Genomic DNA, 21,764 nt, shown 5'->3' with positions numbered 1-21,764 from the left:
ATTCGTATTCTATATAATTTCGCGGCATACAATCTATATAGCGGTTTAGTCGTTTTGTTACATTGAAATTAGTATTTGTAGCTAATTGCCTTGTGGTACGCTTGAGCGAGTTTGCTTACTCCAAGGTTCGCATCACACGAGCCTGTTTAGATTATGGCGGTATCAGGTCAGTATCTTGATATCGCAGTAAATCAGAGGGCATACAAGGCTTCTGAGTAGCTAAGTCGCTTGTTTTGGGTAAACGGGAAGTTGTAACCTGGCCATCTTCTAATCAATATTCCTATGCTCTGGTTCCGGACTACACTGCAAATAAAGCAGAGGAACCTCACCTCCCCCTCCCCTCCTTCCCCTCCCTGTCTAATCTTGATCTGCCCAGTTGAGGATCCAAATAATTTCCTGTTAACGTTTGTCACAAACGTATCTGCACGGAGAAGCCATTTTAAAGAGCTGTGCAGTGCCCAAGAATGTCTTCGAATTCGAAAAACAACGGTTTATTTGTGAGCCCGGGCACAGTGATGTCTGTGTTTTGTTTGCTTCTTTACTCCGCTGGATTCATTAGAATCGAGCTGAAGTTTAATGATCACGATCAAAGGTTGGTAGCTGTCGAGGAAGTCATTTCTCAGCTAAAACATGGAATGCCAGAGAAGTCGACAAAAGGTATAGTATCTCGGGTGTAAAACTTCTATCTCTTCTTTATACCAATGGTGTTGACGTTAAGTATTACATTAATGAATCCACGTTAAACGGAATGATATAAAATTCAATTTAAGGCTTCAAGCCTCTATCTGAAGCATCTGAAACCAGATATCAAATAGTTCACAATATCGAAGAGACTTTCTTCATTCTCTTTCAATAACTGCATGTCACTCTCAAAAATAAGGAGCAAAAACCACTCTCTACTACTTGCAGATAAAGAAATAAAACTTAGCGTTGGACATCCAAATCATATTTAACGACAAGGTCAATTTTTTTTGTGTTTATTTCGTACCATCCTGCGCGATCGTCACAATGTTTGACCTTATTCAGGGTCATTCGTTACACACGATTTTAAGATAGTCAACTGCGGTCTTCTTGTGTGTTCAGAGCAGACAACAATCTCAGGCAATTTCTTTAATTTTATCAATAAAACAATTATGCATATCGCTTACGATTCATCGGGCTGTGTTGTAAAAAGGAACAAATAGTATGATCTAGAACACGCGCAACATGAGCTCAAGGCCATCCCAGCGAAATATAACTAACTTTTATTGTAGATCATTTACAACTTTTATAACTTTTATTGTAGATCATTTACTGTTATTATGGAAATATTATTTTTTTTTTGTATTTTCTTCTTCACCCGCCCACCTTATTAGTTATAGAGTTAATGAACTTAATTGTTGTTGTTCTTGTTACTGACTTCTACGAATTTGGCGAAATTTTTTAATAAAAATCATTTTAAAGGTTTTTTTTCCTCGGTAGTTTTAGTCTGCAAATCTTGCTCGAAATTCTTTATCCTAATTTTTGGTTAAACATATCTTTGTTTTAAATTTTTATTTAGAAATTTCGCCGAGACATTCCCGTAATTCTGGTAATTCTGGAAAAATGAGTGCAAGCAGAGAAACAAAGCCCCATAGAATCGCGCGGAGTATTTCAAGTAGCCCGCTGTTTAATAACACAGCCAATATGAGAGAAGTTTTGGAACATGTTGTTATCTCAAGTTTTAAAAAGATCTGTCACATAAGAAGCTTCAACGTTTGCCCACGAGGAAGGCCGGGACCTCCGGGAAGGAGAGGAAGAAAAGGTTCCCAAGGGAAAACGGGGCCGCCAGGCCAAAGTGGTGAACAGGGATTTATGGGACCACCAGGAATACGAGGTAATAAAGGAATTAAAGGAGATATCGGACCACCAGGTATTCCAGGGATTAACGGAGATATCAGAGCACCAGGGATACCAGGAGATAAAGGAGATATCGGGCCACCGGGTATCCCAGGGATTAAAGGTGAACCAGGAGAATCCATTTCTGCTCCAAAAGTGACAATTTCTCCTTCGCAGCTGACTGTCAATGAAAGCAACACTGCTGCTCTCTTTTGCTTTGCTACTGGAAATCCCACTCCCCAAGTATCTTGGTCCAGAGTCAATGGAACGTTACCTAGCAACAAGACGAATTTGACATCAGATGGCCTGATGCAGATTCTTGATGTTCAGCTAGAGGATGCTGGGAATTACAAATGTTTGGCGAGAAATATACTTGGAAAGGATGAAAAGTCTGCGAGACTTGTTGTTAAAAGTAGGTAGAAATTAAATAACGTTTATCTTTCTTGACTTTCGGTCGTGTTTGTCTGTAAAGTAATTTTCAATAGATTGATATTGAGGTTTCCAACTATCCTGACTATAAGCAATGTCTGTATAATTTTGCCATCGCTACAATTCTGAAGTCACAGTCTGTATGTAAGACTGTGTTTATTGGGGTCTTGATGTTTAACGACATACCGTTGACCTGCGTTAGTGAAGTCGTGAAATTGGCCTTTTTATTTAATGCATCCTTTTTGTTTGACGGTAAACATTTTGTTTTACTTTCCTGCAGGTCGACCCAGGATTACTATCTCCTTTGGTCCATCGTACGTTGAAAAGGGCAAGAACATCACCTTACCAACTTGTCACGTGGCTAGCTTTCCTCCAGCCGTTATCACGTGGTCTAAAGTGTTCGGTGAACTGGCGCAATCCAGAGCTCTTTTGAAAGACGGACAGCTGTCACTAGTAAATGCTCAAAAGAAAGATTCTGGTTTGTACAAATGCAAAGCGTCAAACTACTTAGGCCATGACTTAGCTGTGTCACAACTAAACGTTGTGGAGCTGCCAAAGATTAAGGTCAGTCCCCCTGCGAAGTTTGAATTGGGCGAAAACCGAAATATTACAGTCCCTTGCCACGTCACCGGGGATCCTAGACCAATAGTTACGTGGGTAAAAGAAAACGGCGAGCTTCCTTCTAAAAGATCAAAAGTTAGTGAGGATGGGACACTTAAAATCTGGAATACTAAAGAAGAGGACTCGGGCAGATATACTTGTACAGCGTCATCGGCGGAGGTGTTTAAGACGTCTTCAGCAATGATGCTGACTGTAAGGGGTAAGATGTTACTAGTGATTTAAAAAGTAGGTTGATTATCATTTAGACTTTATTGAGAATCACTTATTATATAGCAGTGCCTTACTTTTTTCAGTTTTTGTTTAACTCCGTATTTAACACGGTATTAAAATTAATATAAAAAATAGCAAAAGTAATATACGACGTTTCGACATCGTCGGATGTCATTGTCAAGTGAAATGTTTGACGTTAGTTCTTGCATATGAATATGTATACAATTATGCAGAGCGTTGTGTATTCATTCAAATGTGGCTCGTGCGATAGATGCCTGCTATGTCGGCTATACTCGCCGAAACATATCAGCGTATTGCTGAACATCATAGCTCTACAGGAATCGGAAATCAATCAAAAATGAACACAATTTGGAGACAAAGAACCTCGAAGACCATTTCACCATGACTGCCTGATACATGAAGTGTACATGAACTTCAGCCAACACTTTAACTACTTGTCAATTGTCTGAATACTGAATTGAATACGTATTAATATCCAAGAACTTACGCCAAACATTTCACTTGACAATGACATCCAATGATGTCGAAACGTCGTATATTACTTTCACATATTTTTTTTTATAATTTATTGAAAATATTTCCACAAGCTTTACTTATTTTATGTTAAAGAAATTAAATTCACTATCTGAGTGGGAGACGCACTGACCTAACTCATTACGATGTACTTACAATGTGCTTCTTAGCTCCTCACCCAGAAGTATGAATAACTGCTGGTAAACCGTCAGGACAACCTGAAAATGTGGCTACCATCCTTTTATTAGCACCTCCTCAAGAGATCGAAGGAATACTTCAGCTCATAACTTTAGAATGAGAAGAAGGTCTTCGCCGACCTCAAATATAAATCATGTTTTGTTTATTCAATAAGCCGCTAGTCAGTTCTCTCTGTCATGTTTCCACACGGCAAACATGTAAATCAGTTTTTTTTGTGTGTGTTTTAATCCTTGTAACATATGTACGTATGTATATATGTACGTATGTACTCTGTAACGCACACTGAGACAATAATACTTCTGTTTTTGCATGGCCTCACCATCTGGTGTATATATTATTATGTATGTATTTCTCACTTTTTTTAAATATATCTATCTATTTAGGAAATAGATTTACAGGAGCTATTTTAATCTTTTTTCTGGTATATATTATATTTCGTATGTTGCTGTCCTTCAAAAACTACCAACGTTGCATGCACGAAGGTTAAACAGTAGCACGGTTCTTTCGTTTTAATTTTTTTTTTTTTGTTCAGTGTGTGGACCTGTGGGTGCGGCGGATAGAAACACAATACCAGATGCCAGAATGACAGCAAGCTCATCCTATTCTAGACTCTATGGATTTAGGAAATATATATATCATTATCCATCCTACGGTCGGCTGAATGCAAACCTGGGAGGGGGAGCATGGTGTCCAAGAACTACATCAAACAGAAGGGACTTTCTTCAAGTTGATATGGGTGCAGTGGGCTCTGTGTGTGCATTGGCAACACAGGGGGCAGTGGGAAGCAGGTATTGGACCACCAGCTACAAAGTGCATTTTTCTACAGATAAAAGTACATGGAAGGCGTACAAGGAAAACAATGTTGAAAAGGTTAATTAATCGATTAATCAATTAATTAATATTTGTTCTAAAATCCGTAAAGTATAGCTCTGTCAAAGTTCAATTATCTAGTTCTAGGTTAAAAAAGTTTCCCGGTTCAAATAACAGAAAGTGTATCATCTGAATCCTTAGTCTCCGCTGGGAGAATAGGGCCATTGATCAGTTTCCTCCACTCTACCCTGTCTTTCGCAACATTGATCGCCTCTGCCCAGGTGGGCAGAGATATAGAGAAGTGTATAGAGAGGTATAATTCATGTTATAGGGTATCTACAATATTTACACATTTTAACAAATTTTCACAAAAAAAAAGTGGTGACTTCACGTCTAGTTAACAAACTATAAAACGAAACGATGAGAATTTCGTACTTAGCGATCGAGTGTAGGCCATATAGTGCGTTAAGCCAACTTCCTTCGGTTGTCATGCAGATGAGTATGTTTGAAGACTTCGCTAACAGCCTAAAAATCGGTGAAGGTCCAAAATGTCGGGCTAAAAAAGGGCCGGTCTTCAAATATACCGCGGAAAACTTAATGTTTAAATAAATACTTACAAATAAGCATTTCTGCCATATGAAACATGATGTGAGGTTTGATGAGAAAACTTGACCCGTTTTTTTTTTTTTTTTTTTTTTTTTTTTTTTTTTTTTTGGTAGAGATATTTTATTAGACATTTTAGTGTATAGTGTGGCTGTGTATTTTTAAGTGTCTTTTACAGCAATATCACACGTTAAAATGTTTAGTATGTAGTCCTTAGCTCGGTTATAAGACGTTTATTATATAGCCAAACAATGTTAATGTAGCCCGTTCGTACTTGCACCAACATATTGCTCGTAAAATACGAAAGAAAATGGACAAGGGAAGGTAAAACTCACTGGCAGGTATGATTAAAATTTCTTTAGCCTCTTCCATTTTACGACAAATATTTTTTCAAGCTTCAAAGTCGTTTTTAGTCGTGTTGGGTTCTTTTGGCTTCTTGCCTTGCAAAAACTTCGCATTGTTGTCTCCAACTGTTTTTTTTTTTTTTTCTCGTCAAGTCCTTTCGGCTCTACTTATTTGAATTTTTAGCAAAGTCAGCTTTGTATTATTATCTGTTTTTGTACGTAACTTCCTTGCGCCAAAATGTAGCAGTGAGCGATCAACTGACTGAAACAATACCTCTTTATGGAAGCGGTAAAATTCGAAAACTAAACTATAGAAGTTAAGGATGCTGAGAACACAAAAAGGTCAACGAAACTAGCCAGGCAAGTGCCCCTAGAGTACCTCAATGAAAAGAAAATTACAAAACCCGAAAAGACTAAGACTAAAGACTAAGTTAGCACGAGTAACTGAGGTATTACGTCTTGATATTGTTATTTTCTTTAAGACTTCAATATATTATATATAATAAAACAGTAATCGCATTCGGGTTTTCGTGACATGTAGAATTATCAAGGTATCGATATATCGGCAAGTGCTATCAGCCTCAGCCCTCTGCTCCGGCCGATTACACTTACCTCTCCCTTGACTATTCTGGATATCACGAAAAACCTCACCCAATAATAATTGTTCAGTATCTTTAACTTTTTCTTTCGTAAATAAGCGTGTAATGGGAAATTATTTAGTTTTCCGTTTTCATCCACAGGTGTTCCCTGGAAACACAGATCAACATACCGTTGTCAAGCATTCCCTCAGTGCCGACGTCAAAGCCAGATTTGTTCGCTTTTATCCCGTCACTTATTACAGTCGTCCTTGCTTGAGGGTTGAAATATTTGTGTTGAATTAGTTACACCAATTTTATTGCCTTAAAACATTGTTAATAGAGGGAAATGATTAGGAAGCCCGGCAAACATCAAAGGAGAAAAAAATAAAAAGGTCACGATTTATGTTGGTAGGTCAACGGCCCTGCACATCTTTTGTTTTGCTCACATACACTACGCATGGATTACGTGATCGCAATGTTACTATTGGTTAGTTTGTTGCATGAGCACACGTAACCACCTATTGTATTTTGTCAGATTTTAAGCAGGGTCAATTCCCAAAGTAGCGAGCAAAAACATACAAAAAACGAACTTTGCCGGGCTTCCTAACCATTTCCTTCCTGATCTTTTTCATAATTTATCAGCAGGCCAATATCATTAAATCTTTGTCCATTCTATAGCTATTGCCTAAAAAGAACGCAAGACAACTAAATTCTGCGTATTTTGGGGAACGCGAAACCCGGCAAATTGTTAACGTTTCTACTTGTATTTTAAGTTGAATAGAACGCGTACACGGGATAGCCAGGTCTGACACCAGCAGAAACAGTCATAGAGATTCTTTAAAACTGAGTGGCGGAAAAAAAATTACTTTTCTGAATTGAGTGTTATACTTTGCGTTACTGTTGTATGAGTTGTAACAGCTTAAAAATTAAATAACCGTCTTTCTGTATAAGATTGCTATATAATCTAAGTGATGATTTGCATCAAAGTTACACAAAAAACTAAAACTGTTTGCTTAGTTGTAAAGCAGCAGAATATGTTATAGATGAGGCAGCAAAATCGTTCTGTTCAAATTTATAGCTCTTTTTTATTTTTAACAGAGTTATTGCGGAAGTAGTTTTAGGAAATACAGTCATGCAGTAATTGGTATGAAGCTAACATATTGGTGTCCTTTTTTGGAGCAAAAATATGAGAGCCACGGAATAAACTATATTCTACCATCAATATCAATTCGTTTTCACTTTTTAGCTCAATACGCTAACACTTCAAATTTACCAGGCCGTCCCCCTTTATTTCTCCGTTTACCGTCGAACTAAAATACTAATAGCCTGGAAACAACGAAACGTGGTCCCAAAATCAACATGGCCATGGCGGCAATGGAGAAAGAAAAGATCGATGTAGTGGTTAAACTAAGTCGAGAAAAGCGAAAACAGATGAGCCACAAACACGACTCTTTTGCGATCAGCGAGAATCCAAGATTCTCCAACAATCGCTGGAATAGCAAGTCTTTGATATTTCTAATAACACAACTTTTTTTTTGAAAACCCCCCAAATTTGGAGAAAAAAGGGGACGGCCTTATCAGGTTCGAAAATAGTAATATATATAGATTACTTCATAGAAAGTACGCCGTACGGATTTATATTCACGAGTTGCAAAACTTTGGAAAACGAAAGAGTGAGCGTAAATGTGAGTGAATTTCCCAAAGTTTTGCAACGAGTGAATAATAATCCGTACAAAGCACTTTCTATGCTGTAATTTGTTTATTATATATATAACGAGAATTTGACCATTGAACACTTTAGGCCGATTTTTCCAGTTTATAAACTTTGACATGTAACAGCTGCAGTTAACGGCGCGAGAAAACAAAGCTGTAAATGTACAAAGCTTTACAAGCGAATTCGCTATTTCAATAATATACTTGTAAAAAAGAAAAATTACTGGCGACAAACTCTCCTTGACAAAAACTTTATTTAAATAAACACACTGCGTTACATTTACGTTAAAAACTTCGTATCGCATCGAGGAAACTTCGCGAATAAACTACTGGCGAATTGTGAACAAAATAATTGTGACAACACAAGGAGTCGGTTAATTAAACAATAATTACGACGTAGATCCAGATTACAAATTCAATATACTTAACCAAGACGATCCCAAAAGTGCCTGAATATATATGCTTAGAAAGTCCAAGGATGTGTTAAAAGTTCCGAAGAAAGTCTTCAGCCTTCGCGTGTCTTCACTTCGCCTTTGAAGAATGATTTTTATCACTGCTGTATTCTTTGGGTTTCAAGGCTTAGCGTGTTTCTGTTGGCTTTCACTTCCATTAAGTTCTGAAAAGGCAAACTTTTGTAAAGGAAGAAAACGTGTAGCCATGTTTTCAAAACATAAACTGCCGTCGAGAGCAAAGTCGCCGCTCGCTTTCTCAACCTCGTAGAAAACCATTTGAATTCTCGCGCTGTGATTGGTTGAGTCGTACTACTCTAGATGCTGATTGGTTATATTTTTCACATGTGAAGAAAGCTATACGCGAAGCTGATTGGACGTATCGCTTTTTTCACATGTGATATATAGCAAATATAGAATTCTATTTGCAAAGTTTATTGCTTAAAATTCTCGCTATATATATAATAAAAGACTATCCACTTTGGGGCATTTAATTTAGACACAGGTTTAGTTAAAGTAATCAAGTCCTGACTCCATTCCAAAATCATCATAGATATTAACGGTTTTTTCTTTTACTATTTTGACGTGTAAAATATGTGAAAAGAATAGCTTTGAAGAATTAACTTGATTTTGTAATTATTTTTGATGTTGTAATTATAGGACTGGATCTACTGTCGAAAGTGGATTGCCGTTGATAAATATGTAAACCTACAAACTATCTTACTTTCTTGTCACTGAAAAGCTTATTGTTTGCCGTATTTTGAATTTTGAAGATTTTTACGATTTTGTAATTATAACGTTTTAAAGAGAAATCTGTAGATGTCAGTTTTGAAGATGAGTGATGACAACTTAGGCCATTAATGAAACTAACAAGAGCTAACAAAAACAAACTGGCATTTTCGATAGACAGGAGTCGCAGTAACTTAGAGTGTTTAATTCTAGATCAAACCGTCAAAGTGAGATCCCTAGCGGTTATTTATTTTGTGTCCTTGTAAAAATAAATGCTCTCACAGTGCCTATCTCTCCAGCTGTAGAAGTGGGTACCACGAATTGTTAGGGAACGGGAACGTGGAGAAGCGTTTTTTAGGAGGAGTAGCTTCCATAAAGCCTTTCTGACCCCTAAAACTGTAACTACCTTACCAACGACTGAGTATTCTTGAAATAAAATATAAAGGTACAACAGGTTATTAGAAAACACTAAGAGTAAATGTTCATAAAAAATGGTGGGCCTCAATTAGGGCGGACTGTCCACGAGTTTTGCGTGTTCTCCGGATTTCCTCCCTCCACAAAAACCAACACTGCTAAATTCCATTTCGATCGGGAACAGTGGACGAAGCGCCACGCTTTGGAAGTGCCACTGCGAATTCCCATTTATTTTTATTATTTTATTATTTTTTTTAAAAAATTCGACTCGAATTTACTGATCAGTTAAAGCTCGTTTACCCAAATACGTGATTCGTGAAAAAGTCACAAAAATATACGTGACCCATGATTGGACCCCTTCCCCTTTACCACAATGAACATGGGTCAGCAAGGTAGATCACGGCGTCAAAATGAATTGATATTAAAGGAAGGAGCAATCCCATGCAGAGATACATGCCAAAGCCGTGATAAGGCAAAGTGGTCTCTATTTTTTCGGTCTCGGTCCCCGCCACCGATGCAAACAAGTTAGCTGGCGTCATGAGATCACAGCAGCTCACAGCATGGTCCATCAGTCATTTACCTTGATCTTTATTGCAAAATAAATAAATTAATCTGCATCACTTTTAACTTGTGAAATTACGTCGATTATATTCAGGCAAATTTTCATTTATCATTTACAAAAAATCCACATCGACATCATATAGCTGATCCTTTTTTAACCATGCAAAACTCGTTAATGATATGAAAAGAAGGCGAAAAGGGTGACATGGTATCAATCTTGTGAAGATGCTTCTGTGTAAGAGCGTGCTTAAACTATAAACACATCCATACGGCTGTTAAATATATGTCATATTTACAATTTGAATATATTTTTCGGCTGCAAGCGCCACTTGCCTATGTTGTACCCTTGTACGAATAACACAAGCCCTTTTAGGGAATAAACTGTACAAAAAAAAGGCCGTCACCTTTTTGAGTTTACTAAACAGGCAATATATACGGAAAATATAAAAAAATAAAAAAAAAAATGTACACGAAGTATAAAGGACTGCCGTTTATGCCATTCTAAATATTATACAAACGAAAACAAAAATCTATCAACTGCTTCACATGAAATTTCTGCGGGTGTTATGGGCGGGTTGCTGTAAACGTCAAATTTTGTGCCTTTTTATAATTATATACGTGCATTCAATGTACAGGTACCATAAATGCGGTTAAGTGAAATATTTTACACTTATTAAACCCGGGGCCAAACGAAGATGAGAATTCAAACTCTGACTCTCGTTTGACATGAAACTCTCATACACTCTCATCGACTGACATGCGCTCTCATTGACTTTGAACGTGCTCAAAGTTTTCACGAGAGTCGAGGAGAGTTTGACGGACTCTCGTGCTCATTTGGCCCGAGTTGGTGATAGTCGATGAGAGTTGACGAAAACTCTCATGAGAGTCAACTCTCAGCGACTCTCATCCTCATTTGCCCCGGGCCATACAGATTTGTGGGTTAAACGTCCGCGTCCTTCATCTTTTAATCATAAAATCGGCTTTTCACTCGTTTCTCTTAGTAGACGGATCCTGTTTAAACTTATGTCGCATATAGCCGCTGGCCCACTCACCCGGAACCTATTCCGAATTTCCACAGGCTCCGAGTAGGAATAAATGTCACTGAAGCTTTGCTAGCTACTGAGAATCAGAGATCTTAGGTGAGATATTAAGAATGGGTAAGTTTATGAATGGTACGAGAGGACTGGATTCATCTCAGACATCATACTGCACTTCCTCGGCTGGAAACCAACTGTTCGCAGATGGGCTCCGTTCGGTTCCTGTACGCTCAAGGTCAGACCCTTCTGGTGGCTTTCTCGGACTGTCTATTAAAGACGGTAACGTGCGTTTCGTACTTAAGCCAGTCTTTAATCTCTCGGGAAGTAACACAGGCGCTAAAGATCGTGGAGGTATCCAATCGACAGTGGGCGAAATCTTACGCTTACTGAAAGGTAGAGAGTAATTGCTTCCTGCAGATCCTGGCCTTGAGTTCACTTCTTCAACTTTAATGTCTGGAATAGAACTAGTTCTTTTGTGATTGTTTTGTAAATCTGGGATGCTTCCATCTTCCGAGAGCAATGTAGTAGCTGTTTCCGTGCGCAATTTTTTTAAAGGAGTATCTCCCCTTGAAAGCTCCGTGAGTTGAGTTGAGGAGCTATGAGCACTTTGCTGTTCGAAGTGTTTTCTCCTCCAGAATTTTATGAGTAAAAAGATGACGACCGCTGCGACAAGGAAGCAGACGATAAAAGTAACGGCCACAGAGATGCCAATAGCAGAAGCTACCTGGGAGCCTGCAGTGCCTTGAACTGGATCTATTTGATCTGTAGAAAGAGAAAGAGAAGAATGGTTACGCCATCTAACATGTAAAAACAAACGAAAAAACAAACAAACAAACAAACAGAACGAGTCAATAGTTGACAGGTTTGCATAGTATAGTATGAAAAATGTCATAACCCCATAGCACTGATGAAACATGCTGCGGTACCATTCGCATTAGATAGATAAGGTCGTGATTCCTTACTCTAAGAATACACAAAATGTCCACATATAATCTGTTGTAATTGAAATTTTTTTTAGAAATCCATTTGGGGGCATCCTTGCCACTAAAGATGGCTAGGACAGAAATGTATCATAATGTGGACAGATTTGTGAGTTACTTCATATGTTTGCTGTCCTTCCACATACCTTCCACTGTTGTTGCATTTTCGTTACTGGGAATTTCTCCGGCAGATGTCGGCCCCGCAGTTATTCTTTGTAGAATACTTGTCGTTGGATTTGTCAAGGAGAACGTTTTATGTAAATTCCTCAGCGATGATATTCCTGCCTGGTTACTGACTCCATTTTTGGAGATAACAGTTATATTGTACAGCACGGCAGAGTTTAGATTGGTAATCGTCACTTGAGGTGTGCTAAGATCAAGCCTTGAAGGCCAAACCTGGACCCCAGAGCAATTGCTTGAGCAAACATTGTTCGAGCATGTGCTACATCGCAGGTCGTATTTCACGTCAGTACGCCCTCCATCAAATGCAGGGGGAGACCAAGTTACCATGACAACACTGTCTGTTACCACCGTTACGTTAATGTCTCTTGGCTCTGAGGGAGGAGCTGGAAATGATAATAAAGAAGTAGTCAAAAGTCTTCTCAATTTTAAAAGAAGTGAAATCCGTTTGGTTATTTGACTCATAGGATTAGGACTGATTCAGTTTGGTGCCAAAGAACTGTCCAACATATTAAAATATATAATGAGGCTTATTCAGCTATGGAACTCAAGCATTAGACTCTTAATTACTAGTTCCAATTTAGAATGGAACGCAATGTTGAGTAGAAAGTTACACCAATTTAGTTTAAAGATGAAAATATTTTCAGTTACTTCTGTTCTAAAAACACTGTACACAAGAATTACTTTGCTGCCACTGTCTGTATCTTATTTGCATTTCTTGTGTAACGCTGGTAGAGGCTTATGCAACGATTTCTTTTCGTAGAAGTGAAAGTAATTTTTCTCTCTGATAGACAATCTTAACTCGGACTATTACAAAAAACAAGTGATGCTTTACCTGTACAGCTATCGCTGACCGTATCGTGGGGCGCCCTGTAAAATCCATTTTGGCAGGGGCAGGAATCGTGAGTGTGACTAGGCACACTGTTAGAAGGGCACGCGATACATTGTCCATTGCCAACTGACGTTTTGTAATGACCTGCCTTGCATCCTGAAAAGGAAAAAAAAATTGGTTGTGAATTTACTTGGTCAAAATGAGCCTCTTCATTCACATCCAACAAAAGAACTGAGCATAGAGAAACCTCTGACTAAAGATAGCGGGAATGTCCAAATGATTTGCAGAGTGTGTTACAGCAGGGCGCCCAAAAGTGTGACCACTTTTAATTTATTCACATTCTTTCGTGCAGATTTAATCCAATCAAAAGCCGTGGATACCTTGCAGTTGACTACTGATTGGATTAAATCTGCACGAAAGAACGTGAATAAATTAACAGTGGTCACACTTTTGGGCGCCTTGCTGTAACATGAGCAAGAAGCTTCAGTAAAATTTATTTATTCAATGGATTTGTCTTGTAATGATCATTTTACACTATATGGCTCATGAAGTGGTCCATGCACACTATGAGGTCATTAAACTAAAACTTTTAGAATAGGGAAGCGCGCCGGAGGTCTAAAAATCAAATGCAAATGATTACATACCCCCATGATGCTAAGGAAACATCAGCATGTTTTGGGAGAAATAGTGGGAATCTAGGCGAAGTGTTCGTTTTTCAAAAAGTGTTTTAAGGAACGTCGACTGTTTTAGAAAGTGTTTTAGAAAAATCAGTCGTCCGCAGTTCCGGTTTGTTTGTCTGAGTGTTGTCTTCACTGTTTATGTTGGTTGTCATAACCAGCAAAAGGAACAAGATACGAATTTTGGTACTGGTCATATTGCATATAACAACTGTAAATATTTAAGTCTTAAAGTTAAAGGTTTTTTGTAGTCGTCGTAAAACAAACCACCATACATTTTTGTGATCGTTACAGAGGGGCACAAATAAAAGTCAAAATGTTAATCTTACCGGTACAGGTATCCCCAAGTAACTCGTATCCAGCAGTGCATTGACACGTGACTTTATCATCTGTCACCCATTGCCCGGAACTACGGCACGTCAAAGCAAGTGTACTGTTGCTAGGATACGGAGAAGCCTTGGCAGAGCAGTTTCCGTTTACAGTTAAGTTGTGCTGGTTGGAAGAGGGCGCAGCCACCATTTTAAACACGACACCATGGTTGACAACACTAGGACAGTAGGTATACGATATCACCACGGACGTAAGTGATAGACATGCGCCTGTGTCCTGAAACGCAAAGTAAGCGCCTCTACCATTGGCAACAAGCGTCAAGTTAACCTGATTCACTGTAGGTGCGTTCCCAGGCGTCCAAAGATGACTGGCATTAACACTTTCGATAAGAGTGAAATTCCCTGATTCAATCTCCTTCTTTGTGATACCACCCGCTACCGGCCCTTGAGTGAGCAGGCTATAAACTTTAAAGCTCTGTTTACAGTATGTTAGCCCAGCAGGGCATTGCCTGACCATGAATGTCAGACCTAGATTGACTTCGTTTGCGCCTTGCAAATCAACGTAATCTGAGACAAGCCAGCTGTTCGTATCGTTCGTTGCTGTTTCTGAAAGATCGCAAACCGTGTAGCTTCCGCTGTTACCATCCTGAGACCACTGAAAATGAATAAAAAAAATACCACTTAGAAACATGAGTGGACGTTGTGGAAACACGAGCCGAAGGAGAATGTTTCCACAGTTTCTTTTGAGACCTCCCAAACTTTCAAAAGTGTTTCTGTTACTCGATAGTCAAAACACGGAGAAAATGTTTTCTATTTCGTTTGATACAGAGAAGGGTGGTATTAAAAAATAATGATGCATTGCTACATTCTTTTATATATCGAGCTGTTCTCATGGAGGTCTAAGAGATAAAGGAGGTTTAATAAATAAAGCAAAATTAAGGCTTATTTTGCCTCCACTGAGCAAAAACCTCGATCAAAGTCACAGTCTCTTGGTCATTACTTTTCGCTGCAGTTAGTCAGAGTAATGTCGCAAGTCGAGTGGACCATTTATGTGTAAAACTTTAAAAAGGATAGGATGAAAAATATTGTCAAAATGAACAAAAATAAACGAAATTGCCAAAATGGAAGTCTAGTGACTTTATCTTGTCTAGTGACTTAGTGACTTTTTCCAACTTTTAAATTATAGCCGCACCTTTGTAGAAACTTTGTAACATATAGCTTTCACATAAGGGGCGAGACAAACTTGACAACGTAAATTTAAATATACGTTCATAATATATTTAGTGTACTTTCATAATGTCTTTAGTGTACGTGCGTAGCCCTCACGTTTTTTAAACTGCTATACATACACTAATTGGTGTTAATTTAGCAGGATCATTAACGATAAGTACAAGACGGATTATGTCATTTTCCTGTGACACCGACGCCTCCTCCATACTGTCGCCAGTTATTGGGAAACTATTATTTTCAAAAAATACTAAACACGCGCTAATGGATTTTTAATACTTGTTTCATTAATAATAACTACAAAACAGATTATGTTGTTTCTCTGTGATAACGACTCTATTCTCGACACTGGCGCCAGGCAGTTTATGCGAAAACAAAACTGTTCAGACTACACGGGGCCGTATTACGCTCGGAAGGCTTTAAACAACAGGTATTCCTTTTCAAAAATGCTCCGGTGCTAACACAACGACATTCATCAGATATCGTCTAAAACAAAGATATTAGAAGCAAAGAGCTATTGAGGCTTTGAAAACAGTTTTAACGTTAGTGTTCTTAGCAAAAAACGATTGCAGCGACCTCTCTGGCACTAAGATCCAATTTGTTAGACAATTGCTTTTAAAGGTAAACATGTTCAAATGACTAAAAAAGCTTGTCTTTTTTGGTAATTGATCTTCATGATCACTAAAAATGAAAACGTTTTCAAGTGTATTGATTGGGCATAGTTGCTCTATCAACAAAAGTGAATACGACAATCCAAATTTCCTATGTATCAAACATGATGATAAATAGTTACAGTACATTAAAGTAAGAATGAATATGGCTTTTATGTAAATTATTACAGTAGATTTCATTCGCAATCTTAGAAAGTAGACTACCTCGTACATCATATTAAAGTATATATAACCAGATCATGAAAAGCACCGCTTGATATATAGCTTTTGTTTTATTCGTCACACTCTTTTAATGATTGACCCAATTAAGGTTGTAAAGGGTTAAGAAGAGTACCATGTGAAAGAACTATCGTGTACAGTAAAGACAAAACTACCATGTACCGGATACACTTCAGGTTTTCATTCACAAACTAAAGTATTAAAACCATGGAATATGATTTATCAACTTGGATTAAATTCTGCGGCACTGAAAGCTTTCAAAAAAAATATAAATAATAATGAAAAAATAGTTCCAGTGCTCGTTGTACTGATTTAAATATGACCATTATCACGATCAAAAAAATGTTTCAGAGGGTAAGGAAGCAAACGTACTCCTTCTTTCATGAAATTCATTTAATAAGCTAACATTGCAGAGGCATTCAGAAGATCGGCAAAGTTTTGTGATAGCTGAGAAATGGGCTGAACTTTTAACTAATCGCTGAGAAATCGCTGAAAATGTAACTGATAACTGTCACTCCAGCAATCCATTCGGACGCTCGCCTTATGAGGTTTTTAAGTGGGCAAATAAAACCTTTTGCAGCCCGTTAGTTGGGCAAAACGTTTGCTCATTAAAATGCAGTTGCTTGTCGTACTAAACGAGACTCCTTAATAACCTGAATAATTATCTGTTTTTGAACAATAGTTTGATAAAGTTTAGTCAAAGATTGCCATTTTCCGTCAACAACGAAATGATACCAGGGGCGCTGTGAACGTATTAGGGCTCAATTGGTTCATTCCTTACAAAAAAATCTACAGAAAAAAAAAGGCCGGGTTAACATCGACATTTACCAGGTTCTTTATCACAACTGTTCAGAACTTGCAAAACAGCGGCAAACGCCTTGCCGCAAATATCTTAATTTAGTTGTCCTTAGAGAAAGAAAAGTGTCGGCAGTCTTTTTAGTTCCAGGTCGTGAGCATATACATGCAGAGAGACCAGCACGAGAATCAGGGTGCATGAAATGGTAGCAAGCCGCTAATTAGTTTTTGTAAACAACTTCATCTAAAAGAAAAAAAAATGGCGAGGTGACACTGCGTCGAATTTTTGATCTTGATGACATGGTGCTACCGAAATGGAGACGAAACGCTTACCGACATAAAGAAGGTGCTAATACCATTGTGAAAATGCTCGCGCGTAAAGCTTTGGAATGAATCACTTTCTTAGCCATGCATTTAGGTAGGGGGTGAGTTAGGCCTGCAAGACAAAAACTGCCGCAAGAAAGAATTGTAAAAGTTTAATTAAATTGCAGGGTTAATGAATTCCTACGGTCTGTAGGAAGATATTATAATGATTCGTTGTACATAAAACATAGCCCGAGACTTTGCAATTGTGACTCTGGGGGAGGTATATTTGGTCAAAAGCTGAGCAGTTCACTGAAGGTTGTGGTTTTTGTGCATGCAACTTAAATGTAGCTTCGATTTTTGAAGATTTTTACAATGGGCTGAATGAAAATTTGTTTGGGCCGGCCATCGTAATCCTTAGAAAACGTTGGCGCGGTATTTACCTGCGTCATCGTGTAACTTACAACCGGCAGTAATTGCTGCTGAACGTGCCTTGAGCTCAATAGAAACTGATATCGCTTTAAAGTTATGGCTATATTGCGTTCCATTAGCCCGACTAATGACAAAAAGAAACCAATTATAGGATTTGGAATCTGGTGTCACACACGAAATCATTTCGTCATTGCAAGAGAATGAAGAGGCAAAAGTACACGTCAGTTTTAGAGACATAATTTCCTGAGTCCATCTTGCTAGCTTAATTCCAGTACAAGAAGCAAAACTAGAACGAAAAGTTTGAAAATGAGTCGTTTTATTTTTCTGATCGCACTGTAGTCGGTTTAAAGTACGCAGTGTTATGAAAGCTGGAAAAAGGCCAGTTATATAAATGTGAAATTATTGTTGAAAGATACCTAGCGATGGACACATTGTGCTTAGTACAATTTTATATAGTTGCAGGCCATCTTTACAGTTTTTTAAGAACTATTTAATAAAGAACAGACAACAGAACAGCCAAGTTCACATTGCGTGCATAATCGTAAGCCAGGATGTTTAATGGTCGTTGCCTCCTATACAATGTTTGTTTTAAAGTGAACTTAACCTAAAAATAAAAGAAATCAAGGAAATATGCTCTCATGTCTATTGTCATTAAGTTATTTGCTTTTTAGCACGTAAGTCAATAGGCCGGAAGACGCCATTGCGTCAATGTACATGTACAACTATTGAATACACAAGAATTGAATTTTAGCATGGATGAGCTATTTCGAGAAATGTTCGCGAAAACCCGACAGGCGAAAAAAGCGTTTATTAGCTGCTTTAAAGAAAAAATGTTTTAAATATATGAATTTGGCCTGTGTGCAATTTAGCCAACACAAAAGAGTTTTATTAGAACCCAGCGTACAGTACAATGTGTGTCATAATACAATGGCCATACGGACTGTAAGGAGTAGGTGATAATTGAAGTTAAAACTCTGAGGGGGGCCTTCTTGTTTTTAAGTAAATACGTCTAGTTTTTGTTCTTGTATTTTGACTGGTACAGTGTATTTTAAAACTTAAACAAATTTGATCGCAAATCTTTTTAGGCCGATGATTGTTTTGCGATGAGCAGGAGATTACAATTAAGAGCATTACGTATCGGAAAAATAACAAGCAAACTTAACTTGTTTGCGCTGTCAGTTCTGTTGGTAAACAGAATGTAAAAGATGCCAATTTCGAATTAATTTCGCCTTCGAACTCCTTTCTTGAACAGCCTTTTACATGCCCATTTACATTTTGCAACATGCGTCCTGCTAACTGTGAACTATTTGATAACTTTTTCTTAAGACAACAAAAAAATTGAAATCATAAAACTTTGTTGAAGCGACACGTGTATATTCACGTGCATTAAGATCAGCTGTACATCATGAAACTGGATTCCTTCTTTATTTCTGGGCTGTTGTTGTTTGCGAGATTTGTTTTATCCCACCTCAAGGGTTGTGTCGCACGTCACATCTGCAGCAACAAGCAAACGACATACTTTTCGCGAATATTTACTTTTGGAACATGAAAGGCCAATATATCTGTCAACATGATGATCTTAATCACGCACCGAATATTGCTGCTATTTCTTATGGGTCCGCAATGCTAGTAACTAAACACTGACTGAAATGCGGGGTTGGATGAATCTAGATGTGTAATTGAGTTATGTTACGTGAACTGTAAGCTAGCGAAGATATTTCGCTACGTGCATGTGGTGTTTCATGTCGCTTAAGAAGCCATATATATTGACTTCGCACAAGTAAACTAGGCTCACTCTTTACAGTACCTGTTGCCATCAACATTTGCTGTTGATGTCGCAGACGTGACGTCGAGTCAAACTCATGATAGAAAATAGCTTTGTGGTTGCTTAGGATATGTTGGAGCTTGTCACAAATTTGACACAAGACTGTATTAGTTTGACTTTCTTTCCTCCAATGTAAACAAAATAGTCACCATCCGCAGTGTCGGGTGTTTACCTAAAAAATCCCTGCTTTACTAAATTTAGCGTTTTTCGTTGCAATTAGTGATGCGCCACGGAAAGACGACCTAAAATTGATATTAGTTTCCATTCCTTGTGCCAAAACATAATATACGAAATAAATTAATAAAGTTTTCACAAATTGTCGCATGGGTCAGTTCCTCTCTAAGCAACGAGTGTGTTGAAAACGTGTGAAATATACAAGATTAAAAATAAAAGTAGAGCGCTAAAACCCTTCTATTCATGCTTATCGTATAAACTCACCCCACTCCACGCACCAAACTCGAAACGTGACAACCACTGCCAGGAAGCGGGTGAACTCTGATCTTTGTGCAGTAGAATGGCTATAACGTGAATTAAGCAAAAACTCATTTAAGAAACAATGTTCAAAAGTGTGTTTGGTGTAACAGAGATTTGTGTTTAGAGATAACGAGTAGAGATTTAATGGATAAGTTGAACTGTACTTGTACAAACCTTTCTCTCCGTGGGCCTGAAATTGTACATGGCAAAGAAAAACAATAAGGACCGCACCAATGCCTCTCTGATACGCTTTTGCCTTCATATTGGCAGTTTCGACACCTACGAGCCAAAAGCTTTTCGCGTCTTTAAGCGATAGAAGATTGAAAATAAATCGCTTTAGGAGGATTGATCTGCTTTAAAACGATCGCAACCGCTTTACAGAAAAAAAACAACCGTTTTTTTTTTCGATACCGACTGAACGAAGAAGAGTCGGCACTGCAATGATATACCATTTGTACTGACCCGTCCTGATTTACAAGCCCGACTTTTGTATTTGCGGATTATGCAAATTAAAACGCCAATAACTAATTAAAGCACGTCAGAAGATGAATTGTTTAAAGTGATGTAATTGATTGGTACGGCAAGTGGTCCGTAAAACAGGTGATAAAAAAACGTATTGCACGTTGAGGCCGAAATAGACCAGAAATGGCAGTTGGTTTCCGTAGTACCCAACGATATCCACTTAGAGTTGAATAGAGGAGCAGAGAGCAGAGATTTTCAAAATTATATTTGGTAAGTTTATTGATGTTTATTAACCAGTAAACCTCTTGGGAAATCGCTCTTTTGAAAAGTGCTCCATAATCGAAGCATAATTAGCTTAATCCCTTCAGCAGTATTGGCCTTTACGGAACTTAAAGCTACTTGACAAATTTTTTTTTAAAGATCATTAAAATATATCTAACGACAAAAACAAAAGGTTTTTAAGTGTGCCAGGTTGCTTGTTTAACGACGACAAGTAGAGTACGTCTTCTAGATCTGTTAGTCATTATATAAATTAGGAGTAAAAAGCTTGAAGGAGCAATGGTTGCTTTCATGTCGGTACTAAAAACTACGAAGATATCTACATGTATTTACTACAACTATAGTAAAAAAAGATGACTGTTGAATTGTTTAATTGATGGATAACTAAACAATTGCATGGATTGTCAGCGTTAAGAAGCCATGTTTACCTGGCGATATCAAAATACCGTTCCTGTACGATAGAAATGATCAAATTAAAATTTCAAGCTCGTTGAAATATAATGAAAATGAATTCAGTTTTTCGCGTGTAACGGGAGCACGATCAGTGAGAGACTAAGATTTTCAATTTTCTGTGTTCAAACTAAATACAGCTTCATTACTTCGTATTCGAATACTATGAGTCTCCAGCTGCTAATGAAAATATGTTTCTGTAATATCTGTATGATGTATGCGTTTATAACTTTTTGACAAAGGATAGCATAGCGGTACACTGTACGTGGTTCAAGACTGGATTTGAGACATTTTCAGAAGAAAACTAATTTTTGTGTGTGTGTGTTTGTTTTTCTTAATCCGTTCCATTTGTAAGCAATATTCAACCATCTTGCTTTGTGTTTGACGCCGTATTCGACTGCCACCACAAATTTAACAATTAAACTAGCCGCCGAATATTTTTTTTTTTTATCATTTATCGTGATATTGTATATGGCGTACTCCATGCAACGTAAATCGTTGATTAGCACAAAACTTTGGTTTTCAGCGCGTTTGCAAGAGTC

At 37.9% G+C, this 21,764-nt stretch overlaps 2 protein-coding genes across 2 annotated transcripts; one reads left to right on the top strand and one right to left on the bottom strand.

The window, feature by feature from the left end:
• The first annotated feature begins 477 nt into the window (after positions 1-477).
• LOC144658155 (uncharacterized) lies at positions 478-7,404 on the top strand. The gene is made up of 5 exons (XM_078518510.1): positions 478-657; positions 1,541-2,269; positions 2,567-3,106; positions 4,382-4,719; positions 6,347-7,404. The coding sequence occupies exons 1-5, from the start codon at positions 516-518 to the stop codon at positions 6,485-6,487; spliced, it is 1,890 nt and encodes a 629-aa protein (XP_078374636.1). The 5' UTR covers positions 478-515; the 3' UTR covers positions 6,488-7,404.
• Positions 7,405-10,585: 3,181 nt separating this feature from the next.
• Positions 10,586-20,798, bottom strand: LOC144658147 (ephrin type-B receptor 4a-like). The gene is made up of 6 exons (XM_078518495.1): positions 20,206-20,798; positions 19,996-20,075; positions 14,086-14,740; positions 13,083-13,235; positions 12,214-12,633; positions 10,586-11,849 (listed from the first exon to the last, which is right to left on the bottom strand). Exons 1-6 carry the CDS (start codon positions 20,291-20,293, stop codon positions 11,245-11,247), a joined length of 2,001 nt encoding a protein of 666 aa, XP_078374621.1. The 5' UTR covers positions 20,294-20,798; the 3' UTR covers positions 10,586-11,244.
• Between the last annotated feature and the right edge of the window lie 966 nt (positions 20,799-21,764).

This window comes from Oculina patagonica, chromosome 6, assembly GCF_052425735.1.
Source record: "Oculina patagonica isolate OP01 chromosome 6, crgOcupat, whole genome shotgun sequence".
Lineage (NCBI taxonomy): Eukaryota > Metazoa > Cnidaria > Anthozoa > Scleractinia > Oculinidae > Oculina > Oculina patagonica.
The sequence above is the reverse complement of the archived record's forward strand: the minus strand, read 5'-3'. Positions and strand labels throughout refer to the sequence as shown.

Excerpts from the sequence above, each read along its gene's own strand:
- LOC144658147 (XM_078518495.1), bottom strand. The coding sequence starts at position 20,293 with ATGAAGGCAAAAGCGTATCAGAGAGGCATTGGTGCGGTCCTTATTGTT. Across the intron at positions 13,236-14,085 it reads ACTTGGGGATACCTGTACCG|GATGCAAGGCAGGTCATTAC; the intron begins GTAAGATTAACA and ends TTTCCTTTTCAG. Across the intron at positions 11,850-12,213 it reads AAATGCAACAACAGTGGAAG|ATCAAATAGATCCAGTTCAA; the intron begins GTATGTGGAAGG and ends CTCTTTCTACAG.
- LOC144658155 (XM_078518510.1), top strand. The coding sequence starts at position 516 with ATGTCTGTGTTTTGTTTGCTTCTTTACTCCGCTGGATTCATTAGAATC. Across the intron at positions 2,270-2,566 it reads TGCGAGACTTGTTGTTAAAA|GTCGACCCAGGATTACTATC; the intron begins GTAGGTAGAAAT and ends ACTTTCCTGCAG. Across the intron at positions 4,720-6,346 it reads AGGAAAACAATGTTGAAAAG|GTGTTCCCTGGAAACACAGA; the intron begins GTTAATTAATCG and ends TTTCATCCACAG.